This window comes from Oryctolagus cuniculus, chromosome 4 (assembly GCF_964237555.1).
Source record: "Oryctolagus cuniculus chromosome 4, mOryCun1.1, whole genome shotgun sequence".
Classification (NCBI taxonomy): Eukaryota; Metazoa; Chordata; class Mammalia; order Lagomorpha; family Leporidae; genus Oryctolagus; species Oryctolagus cuniculus.
In genome coordinates, this window is record NC_091435.1 from 48,326,066 (window position 1) to 48,343,785 (window position 17,720).

Genomic DNA, 17,720 nt, shown 5'->3' on the forward strand with positions numbered 1-17,720 from the left:
AAATGGAACACAAACTGGAAATATTCAGTCTGTAATTATGTGCCTAAGTGTTTGTACTTGAGAGTTGTTATAAATTCTTACCGTTTCAGGGTCATTTTCAAAGACCTCCCTAGCTTCTTCTTTGTTGCACAATTCTTCAATGCATTCTCTTTCAAGATTACCCTTTTTGGTTTCTTCAAGCATAGAATTTGCACGACGTTTCCTTACCAGGACCTGTGAAGCATGTTGCTTCGTTAAAACTGAAGAAAAAAATAAATTGATATGAATAAAAAATGTTTGATTCCTCTACCTAACATTTATTTTATTAAACAATTAGAATTAAACATTTTTTTTCTGTCCACACATTGAAAGTTTGCCTGTTACAGTGGAAGAGACATCACAGTAAACAACTATGGCAGAAGTCATATTCACACTACCTTTAAAGTAACAGTAATACATTTTCACAATCTGAATGGAAAACTTTTGGCATCTCTGTGGAGTTAAAGAAATATAGGGCTTTGTAAAATCAGCTATTTGCAATGTACTTGATAAACTAAAACATTGGATTACACATACCAACAGGAAAACGAGACTACATGGAAAAAGGGAAACCAGATGCAAAGCACAAAATATGGAAGGCAAAGAAAAATTTGTAAATTTACATTAAAAATTTCAAACAAATGACCAACAAAATAACAAAGTTCAATACCAGGTAAGAGCCTTGAAGGGAAAAAAAACTCATCGCATGGGATAAATTACATCTAGAATTTGTAAGTCACTTTTGCAAATTAAAAGCAAGAACAACAATAAGCCAACCAATATGTTAATGTGCAAGACTATATACAAAATAATTTAAACAATACAAATGAAATATAAAGGAAAACTGCTCATAAAATCAACAAATTAGAAACATTCTACATATCTTTCAGAATGAGAAAGAAAAAATAAGTTCTAATATTTCTGAACTGTGGAATAATGTGCTATTGTTAAAAAAGAAGGATGATCGGGGTGGGCATTTGGCCTAGCAGTTAAAATGAGAGTTGGGACAACTGCATTCCTTACCAGTGTGCCTGAGTTCATGAGCCAGCTCTGCTTCTGATTCCAGCTTCTTGCTTATGTACCCTGTGATGCAGAAGGTGATAGCTTGAATAGCTGGGTCCCTGCCACCCATGTGGGAGACCTGGACTGAGTTTCCAGCTCCAAGCTTAGGCCTGGCCCAGGCCCAGCCATCACAGGCATTTGGGAAGTGAACCAGCCAGTGGGAATTCTGTCTATCTCACAAATAAATTAATAATTATTCTTTTTTTAAAAAAAGGAGGATACTCTTATACAGAGAACTTTCAGAAACAATTTAAAAATGCAAGTTATAGAAAGCCACACCCATAGCATAATCCTATATTTTTATCAGCTAAAGCTGTAGATGTGTAAATATCATTGGGACACTTACATACAGAAGACTTTGAAACATGCTCTAAATGCTAACAGCAACTATATTTGAAGAAAAGAATGGAAAACCTGAAATTTTGGTTTTATTATTTTACTAGATGAATAGGACGTAATTTTTTAAATGAGAAATTTTAAAAAGCACAAATAAAAATCTATGAGTAGTTTTTTATGCCTTACTTTAATAAAAACAGTTCTTCCATTAAGAAGATAAGAAAGTAATATGGTTTGCTTTCTTTTCTATTCCTGATTTCCTTACCTGGTAAATAATAACAAATAAAAGCAAAAGGACTAATTAATCAATTGTCACCTTGGGGCCAGTGTGGTGGCACAGTGGGGTAAGCTGCCATCTGCATCTCTTACAGAGTACTGGTTCAAGTCCTGGCTGATCTGTTTCTGATACAGATTCCTCCTAAGGAGCCTGGGAAGGCAGTAGAAGACAGCAGACATACTTGGGCCCCTACCACCCATGTAGGATACCTGAATGGAATTCTTGGCTTCTTGCTTCAGCCAGGCTTAATTGGCTGCTGTGGCCATTTGTGCAGTGAACCAGATGGGGGTGGAAGATGAAAGAGGATAGAAGACGAAATCTCTCATTCTCTTTCTCTCCCACAATGTGTGTGTATGTGTGTGTTTATATTGTCTTCCATTTCACTCTGCCTTTCAAATACATAAATCTTTAAAAATTCTCACCATAGGTATTAATGAAAAATTGAAAAATTTCAAAAGTGAAGTAGTATTACTTCATTTCCCAACATAGAATTTGGGGTTGCATTGATAACACTATGTTTTATTGTTTTTATCACTGCACTTTAAAATAAGGATAGAACCAAGGCTGTAGGTATATATATATAACACATGGACGCCATGGGTATGCTACCTGCCAATTGTATTACTGACTGATAAATGACAGCTCTCTCAACAACAAAAAAGTCTTACAGGGCAATTAGCTCGTTTATTTGAAGTAGTTTGTACTCTGTAATAAATACAGCAAAGACTTGGGCCTTCTGAACTACAAAGCAAATGTGTGAATCTTTCTGGGAAAATCAATAAAACTTTCAATGAATTATGAATGCACTGATTCAATAACAAAACAAAGGTCAAATTCACTTAGGAAAACAAAACCTCCATAAACATTCACTCCTTGCTATTTCTTCCGTATAAAATACTTTCTGGAACAAACAGCCGAATATTGATTTTTCAGATCGCTTTCTCTGCAGGGACCACCAATATAAAACATAGACCAAGTGTAACAACACATCCTACATTCATGTCTGTGAAAGGGGATGTTTTCAACCACTTAAGGAGAACCAAGGTGTGTTTTAAAGGAAACAGAATAAACTTTGTTATTTTAGAGATGATGAAACTAAGGTAAAGAGCATGCAATGTATTTGCCCTAAATTATAAAGTTAATAAACAACAAAAACTAGTAGTAGGTCATAGGCATTAACATTCAGATCTGCAAATCACCCACTATTATTTGAGGCTTCCCAGAAAACAGGAAGTTTTATTGCCTCTACTTATAAGAGAATTATCAAAAAGAAAAAAAATATACCTCTGATCTAAAGGACAATTGCTAACAAATAATAAAACTAATTGTCCAAATATGCTGTACCAAATTTGTATATCTGTTTTATTTCATCTAGGTCCATCCCAATGATGTTTTAAATTGACATGCTACTTAATAGTTTTCAAAGCATGTATTATTACACTTAAATTTTTTCAAAACATTTATTTATTTATTTGAAAGAGTTACAGAGAATGAGAAGCTTAGACAGAGGGAGAGATCTTCAACCTGCTGGTTCACTTCCAAAATGGCCACAGCAACCAGAGGTAGGCCAGGCAGAAGCCAGGAGCCAAGAGCTTCTTCTGGGTCTCCCACATGGGTGGCATGGGCCCAGGGACTTGGACCATCTTCCATTTCTTTCCTGGGCACATTAGCAGGGAGATTGATGCTACACCAGTGCTGCAGACTGAGGCTTAACCTGCTATGCTACAACTCCAGACTCTAACTTGATCTGTATATAAACAAAGAAATAAACCACAGGAAAGAATTATCCCCATTTTCCTGTTTGAGAGATTGAAGCTGAAAGCCCAAAGTCACAGGGCTAACAAGTTATGCAAATGAAATTCAAATATGGATGCCTATTGTGAAGCTGAAAAAACAGCTAACACCCCTAACCTAGCAAACATTCCAGCTTTGGAACACCGGACACTGTAGTGTGAGTTATTTTCCTGACAGGGCAGGCAACTGGGAGCTGCCGCAGCTCAGCCACCTACAAGAGTATCTTACCCCCTATTCAAAGTTCAAAGTACATTTTTGAATGCATATGCCTTTTACACCACTGTAAAGTCAAAACACTGTTAGTCAAATCATCGTAAGTCGGGGACTGTATACTCATTCTCTTAGTCTAGTGCTCTTCCTTCTGTGTACAGCTGGCCTATCGTATCTGAGGATTCCACACTCACATTCCACATCCATGGATTCAACCAACTTCAGATGGAAATTTTTTTTTTAATGTTGTTTGCTCTGAGTTGTACTGTGGAGTTGAGCTTACGGGGGCAGGGTGTGTGTATATGTGCAGATTTTTCTTGTCCTTATTCTTGAAACAATACAGTATAACAACTATTTACATAGCATTTACATTGTAATAGGTATTGGAAATCTAGTCATGATGTAAAGTATATGAGAGGATGTGTTTACTTTATACACAAATATTATACCATTTTGTACAAGGGGTTTGAGATTTCAGTATCTGTGAAAGGTCCTGGAACCAATCTCACACAGATATTTAGAGACAAGTGTAGTCTGACACTGACATGTTATATACTTAACTTTTTTCAAAAAGAAAGCACGTGCCATTTTTCACTGCTTTTCCCAGGCCATAGCAGAAAGCTGGATGGGAAGTGGAACGGCTGGGACTCGAACCGGTACCCATATGGGATGCCGGCACTGCAAGCAGGGGCTTTACCCACTGTGCTACAGCGCCAGCCACAGTGTGTTTTCAAAGGAGTCTCCTAAACTGCAGGATGAGCCAAGTACAAAAGTATTTCAAAAAGTTAGTAGAAAAAAGAATTAAGGGGCCAGTGCTTTGGCATAGTGGGTAAAATCATCACCTGCAGTGCCAGCATCCCATATGTTCGAGTCCCAGCTGCTCTACTTCTGATCTACCTCTGCTATGGCCTGAGAAAGCAGTAGAAGATGACCCAAGTGCTTGGGCCCCTGCACTCTTATGAGGGACCCGGAAGAAGCTCCTGGCTCCTGGCTTCGGATCGGCCCAGCTTGAGCCGTTGCAGCCATTTGAGGAGTGAGCCAGTGAACAGATCTTTCTCTCTCTTTCTACACCTCTGTCACTCTGTAACTCTCTGCCTTTCAAACAAACAAACAAACCTTTAAAAACAAAAGATGTCTATTTTGGTGCAAATTTGAAATACACTCATATTAGCAGTCATTAAAATGTTCCTGAAAATGCATATACTGAAGAAACTATGCATAATATCAAAATGTTTTTGCATCAAAATATACATCTTTTAATTCCATTTTCCACTAACAATTACCCTTTTATGTGGTTAGAGTGATTTTACTAGCAAGTTCAAAGTCCTTCAGCCAAAAATTATCCAGCCAATTGGTCTGTAGGAATGTCTAAAAAGTTTCATTATTTATCAGAATAATGATCATGAAACATAAGCACATAAAGGCATGTTTGCATTATCTCCTTCTAATCCTAGTCGCAACAGTGCTAAGCGGACCACAATTTTTCATCTCATACATGAGTAGGCTGAAGCTGACTCAATTTTCCCAAGTTCACAACCTGTTCTCTTTTTGTATTTATGACTACACTATTCCTAATCATTTGTTTCATTTCTTTGGTTTAAGAAGTATTTCAAAAAAGTCCTTGTTAAAACCCAACTATGTTGCTTGGAAAGTGTTACATTCAGGTTCAAAACATTAGATTATAATGTTGTGCTATGTCTTTCCAGATAAGTATGACTGAGTTTGATTGATTTTTTAAACTTATCTGAGTCATCCCTTCATCAAAACAGTGACTATAGCAGGTGGAAAATTACCCCTAAATGTGATAACATAAGCACTGTTCAAACATTAGTTGAAATCTTCCTGAAATCATCTAGAGGTTTTACTTGTGCCCTTCATATCAGGGGTAGAATTGTTGTTTATGAGTATAAATCCAATTGTCTTATATACAAAAAGTAATTTATTGTTATTGTTTTCATAAAAGTACCCATAATAAGGTATGTGGAGTTGGCATGGCCACTGTTTACAGACAGATTTCTCACTGCTCAATTCAGTTTCAACTTGGTGAAGAGCGATTTCTTTGCTCAAGTCCCCTTACCCACTTAATTGTCCTGTATGGCTCCTGTCTGTTCAGGGAGGGCAGGCCACAAGTCTGCTGGTTTGCCAAATCTGAGCAGGCAGATATGGGACAGGGGTCAGGTGAGAGAGGGTTCAAGTGTTAGGACAGCTCGGCTGCTGAAGCTCTTGCACTTTCCCTCTTGTCTTCTGTATTTCTCCCTCCAGTTATCTCTGCTTTGGTTTTGCCTTCTGCTTCTCCTTGCCCTTTCTATCTGGCATCCCAAGAATGAAAACTGCCTCGGGAAGAATGTGTCTGAGAAAACAATCTTTGGCTAGCATTTGGGCTGGCAGAGTGTTTTTATCTTTGTTTGTGCTTCAGTGTTTGACACGGTAGGGAAAATGGCTTTAACCATACAAATAGAGAGAACAACCAGATAATATTCTGAGACATAATCCTGCCTCACCTGGATATTTCCCCTAAACAAAGCTGGAGAAAAACAGAATTACACACAATACAGAAAAAAACCTTTAGTTATTAATGATAGGAAACGAATGATTAGGCATGTTTAAAACAATCAAATGTAATTAACATTAAAATATTTCAATTTTTTTTCATAATGATTTCTACTACAAATGATTTCCAACTGTCAGGTGGATGGAGTAATTAAATCCTCTGAAGGCTGCAGGAATTAAGAAAAACACAAGGATAGGTCATTTTTAATTAACTGATTAATTTATTTGAAGCACAGAGTGATGGGAAATAGGGTTGGGTTCTCATCTGGTGGTTCACTCTCCAAACAGCTGCAAAAGCAGAGACTGGCCAAAGCGGAAACTTGGTGGAATGGCAGCTGCTCAATTATGTGAACCATCACCACTGCCTCCGGGATCTGTACTGCAAACTAGAGTCAGGAGCCGGAGGCACGAATCAAACCCAGGGATGCCAGGGTGGGACAAGGGCATTTTTACCTGTAGGTTAAATGTCAGTTTTCAAACAAGTTTTCAAAAAAGCGTTCATCAGTCCACACAATTATCAGTAATTTTCAGAAAATCTTGTGCTAGCTTTCAGAATGAAATGTTACACACACACACACACACACACATATATATGTTATGCTTTTCAATGTTTTATAAAGTTTGTTTTTAGGGGCCAGAGCCGTGGCTCACTTGGTTAATCCTCTATCTGCGGTGCTGGCATGCCACCTGGGCACCCGGTTCTAGTCCCAGTTGCTCCTCTTCCAGTGCAGCTCTCTGCTGTGGCCCGGGAAGGCAGTGGAGGATGGCCCAAGTGCTTGGGCCCTGCACCCGCATGGGAGACCAGGAGGAAGCACCTGGCTCCTGGCTTCGGATAGGCACAGCGCCAGCCATGGCGGCCATTTGGGGAGTGAACCAGTGGAAGGAAGACTTTTCTCTCTGTCTCTCTCTCTCTCTCTCACTGCCTATAACTCTACCTGTCAAATAATATAAAAGTGGTTTTTTTTTTTTAAAGGAGGGTTACTACACTTGCTTTTCTCCAAATTTTGCATTTTGTTTCATTTTAAGCATCATGCTGCTGAGCAAGTCAGGGGACCCAACAATAAATAGGCTGACGAAAAATAATTTAAGAGTCGAAAATCATAAGAGATAGATATGGATATGGATTTAAATCCAGAAAAGAAAAAGAAGAAATAATGTGTGATTTACATACTGCATGCATAAAAGTGAATGCTAATAGATTTGGATTAGAGGAGAGAGGATTGGCATTTATTTCAAACTAAGAAAGCCACGGGTAGCATTTCTTTTAAGTGACCACTGACCCCTATCCTGGAACAGATCAGTGAACCAGGAGGAAAACAATGCCTGAACTGTTTAGCCACCACAGAGTGAAATTGACCTCTCCTTACTTGAGGTTTAATTATAACTTTAATTAACACTCCCTATTCTAGAAAAACAAATAAATACAAGTAAATCACTTTGCTACTGTCTGCACATGATTAAAACTTTGACTCAGCCTTAGAAAGAGAAAGCAGTAGGTACTGGTTATTCGCTCGTAAACAACATTTTTACCCAAAAGATGGAACAGGCAAATTATTATTCAGAAAACATTACATTGGCTATTTCTTTGATTTATTTGCTCTTGGTAAATGATACAGGGAAAATACTTCATTTGAAGGGATTCAGAGTTCAGACATGAAGAAGGAAAATTTCATAACACATTTTTTTTCTTCTCTGGACTACTATGCGGCTAACTAGCTGTACTTCTTGAAGCTAAAGCAGGTCTGTTTCATAACACGCAAGAACAAATTCACACAGTCAGCTTCCCTTGTCTTCTTTATCTCATATCCATTAAAACACCAAAACATTTGATTTTGACGTCATGGACCAGAGGCTACCGCACAGGAAATGTTTTGCTGTTGTTCCATGTGACCTATTTTGTTAGGATGGCATCAATATTATTAGATCACTGGCCCGTGTCTGTATCGATGTTTAGAAAATCAACAGGCAAAGGGTTCTTGGACATTTTAAAAGGCAACAGTGAAAGCACTGGCCTAATTCTGCAATATTCCACTCTTGGCAGATCCCTTAGATCTCAGAAATAAGCAAGCCTGAAGTGTGCTTATAGACTTAGAAAGAACCCAGATCACAATGAGTTCCTTTTTGACTCTTAGGATATTATTTATTATTTAAAGTGTTTATGTGAGAATATTTTTAAAAATGTTTAAGTTAGAATACTTCAGGCTATTAGAAACAGCCTGAAACAATGGAATAAAATAACTTATGGGGCCAGGGCTGTGGCACAGAGGGTTAATGCCCTGGCCTGAGGTGCTGGAACCTCATATGGGCACTGGTTGGAGACCCGGCTGCTCCCCTTCTGGTCCAGCTCTCTGCTATGGCCTGGGAAAGCAGTAGAAGATGGCCCAGGCCAGCACCATGGCTCACTTGGCTAATCCTCCACCTGCGGCTCCCGCACCCCTGATTCTAGTCCCAGTTGGGGTGCCGGATTCTGTCCCGGTTGCTCCTCTTCCAGTCCAGCTCTCTGCTGTGGTCCGGGAAGGCAGTGGAGGATGGCCCAGGTCCTTGGGCCCTGCACCTGCATGGGAGACTAGGAGGAAGCACCTGGCTCCTGGCTTCAGATCAGCACAGTGCGCCGGCTGTAGTGGCCATTTACATTCTTGCATTCTCCAATTAAAAAATACAAACTGGCAAATGGATTAAAAAATAAGACATCTATTTGCTGCCTATATGAATCATACCTCAGCAACAAAGAGACACACAGACTGAAAGTCAAAGGATGGATAAAGATATTCCATGCTAAAGAAAACAGAAATGAGCAAGTGTAGCCATCCTAATATGACAAACAATAGACTTTAACAAAAAACTGTCAAAAGAGACAAGAAGTGCATTATGTAATGATTCAAGGATAAATTCTACAGGCAGAAGTGACTATAATAAGTGTATATGCACCCAATGCTAGGTGCCTAGTTATTTAAGACAAATGTTAACTATTCTAAAGGGCAACATAAACTCCAATACAATAGTAATAAGGGACTTCAACACCCCTCTTTCATCAATGGGTAGATCAACTAGAAAGAAAATAAACAAAGAGCCGGCGCCGCAGCTCACTTGGCTAAGCCTCCACCTGCGGCACTGACACCCTGGGTTCTAGTCCCAGTTGGGGCGCCGGATTTTGTTGCGGTTGCTCCTCTTCCAGTCCAGCTCTCTGCTGTGGCCTGGGAGGGCAGTGGAGGATGGCCCAAGTACTTGGGCCCTGCACCTGCATGGGAGACCAGGAGGAAGCACCTGGCTCCTGGCTTTGGATCGGCCCAGTGCGCCGACCATAGCAGCCATCTGGGGAGTGAACCAACGAAAAAAGGAAGACCTTTCTCTCTGTCTCTCTCTCTCTCACTGTCTAACTCTCACTGTCTAACTCTGCCTGGCAAAAAACAAAACAAAACAAAACAAAACAAAACAAAAACAAAGAAACAGTGGAGCTAATTTACTCTATTGACCAAATAGACCTAACTGATATTTATAGAACATTTCATCCCACAGTTGAAGAATATACATTCTTTCATCAGTGCATGGAACTTTCTTTAGGATAGACTATATGCTAGGCCATAAAGCAATTGTAAGCAAATTCCAAAAAATTGGTATCATACCATGCATGTTTTCTGACCACAATGGGATGAAACTGGAAATCAACAACTCAAGAATCTCTAGAAAATATGCAAACACACGGCGCCTGAACAACATGTTCCTGAATGAACAGTGAGTCATAAAAGAAGGTCAAAAGTGAAATCAAAAAATTCCTGGAAACAAATGAAGGTGACAATACAACATATCACAACTTAGGGGATACAATAAAATAAGAGTAAGTTTTTAGTAATTGGTACCAACATCAAAAAAATTGGGAAGGAACCAAATAAATATGAGCTATCAATGCACTCAAGGACCTAGAAAAACAACAAAAAGCAAAATAAGTAGCAGGAAATAAATAATTAATGTTAGAAGATATAAGCAAAATATAAACAAAAATATAAAAGATCAGTGAAATGAAGAGCTTATTTTTTGAAAAAATGCAAAATTGATACACCATTGGTCTAACTACCCAACAAAGAGGAGAAGACCAAAATTAAGAAAATAAGAGATGAAAAAGGAGATATAACAACAGATACCACAGAAACAAAACAAATCATCAAGAGATACTACAAACAGCTATTAGGAATTATTAGGAGGAATGAAATAATTAAAATTAGGGAGGAGATAAAGAAAATTGAAAAAATTACAAAATTCCAGTGGAGAGAACATATTTTGAAAAAATAAGCAAAATTGATACACAATTGGTTCAACTAACCACAAAAAGAGGGAGAAGACTAACATTAATAAAATCAGAGATGAAAAAGGAGATATAGCAACAGATATTACAAAAATAAAGGAAACATCAGTAATTACTATAAAGAGCTGTATTCCAAAAATTAGAAAATCTAGAAGAAACAGAATCCTGAACACATACAATCTACAAAATGGAGTCCTGAAGATATTGAAAACCTAAAGGGACCAATAACCAAGAAGGAGATTGAAACAGTAATAAAGAACCTCCCAACAAAGAAAAACACAGAACTAGATGGCTTCACAGCTGAATTCTACCAGACTTTTAAAGAAGAACTAATCCCAATCCTTCTCAAGCTATTCAAAACAATTGAAAAGGAGGGAATCCTTCCAAACTCCTTCTATGAGGCCAGCATCACCTTAATTCCAAAAACAGAAACAGATACAACAAAGAGAACTATAGACCAATATCACTGAAAAACATAGATGCAAAAATCTTTAACAAAATACTAGCGAATAAAATCCAAAAACACATCAGAAACACCAATCACCCAGAACATATGGGATTTATCCCTAGTATGCAGGGATGATTCAATAAATGTGATATATCACATTAACAAATTGAAGAATAAAAGCCATATGATTATCTCAATTGATGCAGAGAAAGCATTTGATAAAATACACCATCGTTTCAAGATAAAAGCCTTAAACAGATTGGGTATAAAGGGAACATTCTTCAACACAATCAAGGCAATTTATGACAGACCCAGAGCCATCACCTTATTGAATGGGGGAAAACTGGAAGTATTTACACTAATATCTGGAACCAGACAAGGCTATCCACTTTCAACACTGCTATTAATATGGTCCTGGAAGTTTTATTCAGAGCCATTAGGCGAGAAAAAGAAATCAAAGGTATACCAATTGGTAAGAAGGAGGTCAAATTATCCCTGTTTGCAGATGACATGCTTCTATATAGAGATGAACCAAAAGACTCCATGAAGAGACTATTGGAACACATAGACAGCTTGGTAAAGTGGCAGGGTATAAAATTAACACACACAAAAAAAATACCCTCTGTATACCCAGACAATGCCATGGCTGAGAACAAATTTCTAAGATCAATCCCTTTCACTATAGCTACAAAAAAGTTTTTTTTTTTTTACTTTGGAATAAATTTAACTAAGGAGGTGAAGATCTGTATGATGAAAATCACAAAACTTTAAAGAAAAGGATGAAGACACAAAAAAAATGGAAAAATTTTCCATGTTCACAGATTGGAAGAAATAATATCATCAAAATGTCCACACTACCAAAAGCAATTTACCAATTCAGTGTGGTCCCAATTAAAATGCCAATGACATTCTTCTCAGATCTAGAAAAAAACAATGCTAAAATACATATGGAAACACATGAGACCCTGAATAACTAAAGCAGTCTTAAACAACAAAAACAAAGCCAGAGGCATCACAATACCAGATTTCAGGGCATACTACAGGGCAGTTAAAATCATAATAGCCTGGTGCTGGCACATATATAGACATATAGACCAATGGAACTGAATAGAAATTACAGAAATCAATCCACGCATATACAACCAACTAATCTTTGACAAAGGAGCTAAAATCACTCCCTAGGGAAAGGACAGTCATTTCAACAAATGTTAGTGGGAAATTTGAATCTGCACATGCAGAAGTATGAAACAATATCCCTACCTTACACCTTATACGAAAATCAACTCAAAATGGATCAAGGGCCTAAACCTATGACCTAATGCCATCAATTACTAGAGGAGAAGACTGGGAAAATTCTGTAAGACATTGGCATAGGTAAAGATTTCTTGGAAAAGACCCCAGAAGCACAATAAATCAAAGCCAAAATAGACAAATTAGATTACATCAAGCTGAGAAGCTTCTGGCTGTAAAGGAAACACACAATAAAGTAAAGAGGCTGCTGACAGAATGGAAAAAAATAATTGCAAACTATACAACTCATATAGGATTAATCTCCAGAATCTATAAAGAGCACAATAAACTCAACAACAACAAAACTAACAATCCAGTTAAGAAATGGGCAAAGGATTTCAACAAGCATTTTTAAAGGAGGAAATTCAAATGGCCAATAAACACATGAAAAAAATGCTCAGGATCACTAGACATCACTAGACAATTTTATGTTATCTTTAAAGTCTGCTTGGAAGAATAAACAAAAAATGTTTAGAGAAATGTAAACAACTTTAAATTTGAAAATTATATTTTATGTCTTCAATTTTCCTTTATCATAGCAGTCTAATTTTGTTTTATGGATGCCAGATCCTCTCAAATCAGGGAAATGTGAATTAAAACCATAATGAGGTTTTACCTCACCCCAGTTAGAACAACTCTCATATGGAAATCAACAAACAATAAATGCTGGCAAGGATTTGGAGAAATGGTACTCTAATCTACTATTGGTGGAAATGTAAACCAATACAGCCAGTGTGGAAGACAGTATGAGATACCTCAGATAGCTGAAAATAGATCTACCATATGACTCAAATCCCACTCATGGGAATTACCCAAGCAAAATGAAATCAGCATATGAAAGAGTTATCTGTACCCCCATGTTTACTTCAGCTCAATTAACAATAGCTAAGATACAGCATCAACCCAGATTTCCATCAACTGATGACTGGTTAAAGAAAGTGTGATATACATATGATATGGAATACTCTTCAGCTGTAGGAAAGAAAGAGATTCTGTCTTTTGCAATAAAATGGATACAACTGGAAACCATTATACTTAGTGAAATAAGCCTGTCCCTAAAAGACAAATGCCATATATTTTCCCTGGTCTGTGGTAACTAACAGGGTTCCAGAAAAGTAATGTATAGGAGTGAAATTGACACTTTGAGATTCAATGAGTGTTTACAATCCTTGTCTCTACTGTTGAGGAACAGTGGTTTTTGTTTTTTTTTTATAGTATTTGTTGAACTTTTAACTTAGTGTAGGGTAATCTTATGAGTATAAAATAAACTGAAAGTAGATCACTGCAAAAATTGAAAGATGGAATAAGAGAGGAAGGAGGAGCATGGGTGGGAGGGAGGGTGGGATGGGAAGTATTACTATGTTCCTAAATCTGTAAATATGAAATTTGTTTACCTTAATAATTTTAAATTAATGAAAAAGATCCATATGACAAAAGCCATAAAATGTTACTATTAGACATATAAAAATTCTTATATAGTGTCTCAGATCATGATCCTAGATAGAAAAATCCAACTCTTTAAAATGCCTCCCACTTTAATTTCACTCAAAAGTCTACTGAATATTGTACAATTTTATCTTTAAAGTCTGCTTGGAAGAATAAACAAAAAAATGTTGAGAGAAATGAAAATAACTTTAAATTTGAAAATTATATTTTATGTCTTCAATTTTCCTTTTTCATAGCAGCTTAATTTTATTTTACACATGCCAGATCCTCTCAAATATATGGAGGATATTTTTACAAATTTTTTAAAGTAATTTTATGTGTCTTCAATTAACTTTTCCCTTTGGGGTCATTTGTTCTGCATATTCCTCTTATCCTTTTCATTCATGCTATGATTTACGCAAGTATTGGTAGTCATTGGCTATTACACTCTTTCAGATATTCAAAATGAACTATAAAGTGAGATAAATAAAAACTTTGCCAGTGTGGCATAGTAGCAGAGCAACAGATGTATAGAACATGTGTTCATAAGGCTCCAGGATTCTCAAAAACTGTAGTGTCTAAATTTTTCTGGAAAAACAAGTACCCCGTAAGCAGGAGACTCTCAGATGGCTGCTATCTTTAGAATCCCAATGATGCCAGGACCATCGATCTTTCTCATCAACATTGATCTGAGCCAATAACCACACTAGAGAGTGTTATGCTGTAGCAGGGACCAGGACATAATCTAGATCTCATATCTAGAACCCCACACCTGGCCAGCTAGCTACATAGGTTCAGTCTTCACATTTTTATGAACAGGTAATCAAATACAATTCATTTTTACAAATTGAATATTTTTTATCCCACTTAGTAAATACAGCAGGGTTTTACTACATGCATATATCAATGGAGTTGGAGATTCATTCTATTTGCATCACCCTAAAGTTCACATCAAACAGAAAAATTATGAAAACAAATCTGGGGGGCAGGTGCCGTGGCTCACTTCGTTAATTCTCCGCCTGCAGCACCGGCATCCCATATGGGCACTGGGTTCTAGTTGCGGTTGTTCCTCTTCCAGTCCAGCTCTCTGCTGTGGCCTGGGAGGGCAGTGGAGGATGGCTCAAGTCCTTGGGCCCTGCACCCACATGGGAGACCAGGGAGAAGCACCTGGCTCCTAGTTTTGGATAGGTGCAGCGGCAGCCAGAGCAGCCATTTGGGGAGTGAACCAATGGAAAGAAGACCTTTCCCCCTGTCTCTCTCAATGTCTAAAACTTTACCTGTCAAATAAACAAAAAGAAAGAAAGAAAGAAAGAAAGAAAGAAAGAAAGAAAGAAAGAAAGAAAGAAAGAAAGAGAGAGAGAGAGAGAGAGAGAGAGAGAAAGGAAGGAAGGAAGGAAGGAAGGAAGGAAGGAAGGAAGGAAGGAAGGAAGGAAGGAAGGAAAACAAATCTGGGAGCAGAGGAAAAAAGATCTGTTTATCTTAAAACACAATTACTACCAGGAAAACTCAAGGTATAAACCACAGAAAAGATGCAACTAATACGAAAGAGGTTTAATACTTTTAACATATCCAGAGAACCTACAAATCAATAAGAATTAAAAATCCCTATCAGAATAATGGAATAAAAGCATCAATAGGCATTTCATTAAAAATAAAATGACTAATAAGCATATGTATAAAAGGAGGTTGGGATGTTGCCAGAACTCCTACAAGCCTCACCAGACAGAAGACAAACACATGGTAACAATAATATTTGTGGCTGAATTTCACTTTGTGATCCAGAACCTCCAGTCACAAGGTTTTCTTAAGTATTTTGGCCAAGTTTCACTTCAAGATAAGACACCCAAATCCCCACATTCCCTTCAAAGTTTTATCTTTTTCAGGACTATTGCATTGAAAAAGAACAACATTGGCAAAAATGAGGAAACTTAAAATCTACTTTTAAAAGCAGATTTCCAGCCGGCGCCGTGGCTCAATAGGCTAATCCTCCACCTTGCGGCGCCGGCACACCGGGTTCTAGACCCGGTTGGGGCGCCGGATTCTGTCCCGGTTGCCCCTCTTCCAGGCCAGCTCTCTGCTATGGCCAGGGAGTGCAGTGGAGGATGGCCCAGGTGCTTGGGCCCTGCACCCCATGGGAGACCAGGAAAAGCACCTGGCTCCTGGCTCCTGCCATCGGATCAGCGTGGTGCGCCAGCTGCAGCGGCGGCCATTGGAGGGTGAACCAACGGCAAAGGAAGACCTTTCTCTCTGTCTCTCTCTCTCTCACTGTCCACTCTGCCTGTCAAAAATAAAAAAAATAAAAAATAAAAAAAAAATAAAAAAAAAGCAGATTTCCAAAGAGAAATCTAACAAGGTATATGCAAAACCTTTAAAATAGGCATGCTATTTAGACATTCAGCTAGCAATTCTATTCCTAGGAAATGATCTAAAGAAATGAACATGGAGGTATGTATAAATATAACACTGTGATATATATATATATATTGTAATATAATATATATATGACACTATTATTGATATAAGCAAAATATTAAAAATTATCTGATTATCCTAAAATATGATTTTGGATAAATACAATGAAAACCTAGGGTGATGTAGATTTTAACTTACCAGTAAGAAAACAGTCAGCATACTTTTAGGTGAAAAATAAAGTTAACATAATATATAGGGCACAATTCCCTTCTTGTACTTACACAGTACTTTCTAAGAGTGTACATAGGCAGATAAAGTTTAGAAGATGATGAATATGGTAAAACATTACATTGATACTTATTGATTACATTTACATTGATTGCATTATGGGTACTACAGATGCATTTTTTTAGAATGTAACTGTATTTACAAATTAGATTGCATTATACTTGGTGTTATGGTTTGAATGTGTCCCCCAAAAGTTCATATGTTGGCAATTTAATCCCCAAAGTCATATGTTAATGGTATTTGGAGGCAGGGCTTTTGGGAGGCAACTAGGATTAGATGAGGTCATGAGAATACGGTCCCTGTGACAGCATTGGTGGCTTCATAAGAAGATAAAGAGACCTGAGCTATCATCTGTTCCCTGTCTCATTACAGGATGCCTTCTCCATGTTGTGACGTAGTGCAAGAAGGCCCTCATCAGAAGGCAGGGCCTTGCTCTTGGGTGCCCCACCTTCAGAACTTTAAGAAATAAATTAATCTTTATAAATTACCAACTCTCAGGTATTCATTTACAGTCACAGAAAATGGCCTTGGATTACCTGAGTAGTTTTAAGATGTTAAGGAATCAGTAGAAAGGAGCTAGCAGTTTAAGCTGGTAAAAGATATCCAATGAAGCCAAAAAATCTAAATGGATGCTCAGTTTCATAACAATATATCGTACATTTCAAAAATAACTAAGGGAGGGTTTAAATGTTCTTACCACAGTAAATCATAAGTATTTGATGTGAGCGATACTTCTATTAGCCTGATTTGATCACTCCACAATGTATACATGTATCAAAACAGCACACTGTATACCATAAATACATGCAATTACTATCTGTCAATTAAAATAAAATAAGTGTTTTTAAATTTGGACCTCAGGGAACTCTTAACATTTAAGAGAAAGCAGAGGTCATCAAAAAAAAAAAAAAAAGCAAAATATGAAGACATACATACACAGGGAAAAAAAACTGCAAGACAACAATGTTTACAGACATAAAAGTGAATTGCAAAAAGATAAGAGAGTTTCCACACTATCCAAATGCTGGAAAAATGTGACTAACAATGAGAGTTAAAATGTTTACAGTTGGTATAATAATGAGATCACCATTAACATTCTCAGCAATACTAGTGGGAGGATGAGAAGTTTTCAAGAAATTCAAATCAGAATAGGCAGAGAGGGAGAGAATGATAACTTCTGATAGAGTCAAAGCAAGGGTAACATTTTTCCAAAGCTGTGGAGGGGCATTCACAGGATAACTGGGAGACTGACGGAGAAAATGCCAAATGTACCATTCGGAAAGAGAGATTTCATATAAATGCAGGAAGTC

The 17,720-nt window shown here is 37.5% G+C and overlaps 1 protein-coding gene across 1 annotated transcript in view; it reads right to left on the reverse strand.

The window, feature by feature from the left end:
* PROS1 (protein S) overlaps positions 1 to 17,720 on the reverse strand; it is an 85,195-nt gene that overhangs the window by 53,141 nt on the left and 14,334 nt on the right. The window contains exon 2 of the mRNA XM_002716756.5: positions 82 to 239. Coding sequence (XP_002716802.2) covers positions 82 to 239 — 158 coding nt within the window. The remainder of the gene's footprint in view (positions 1 to 81; positions 240 to 17,720) is intronic.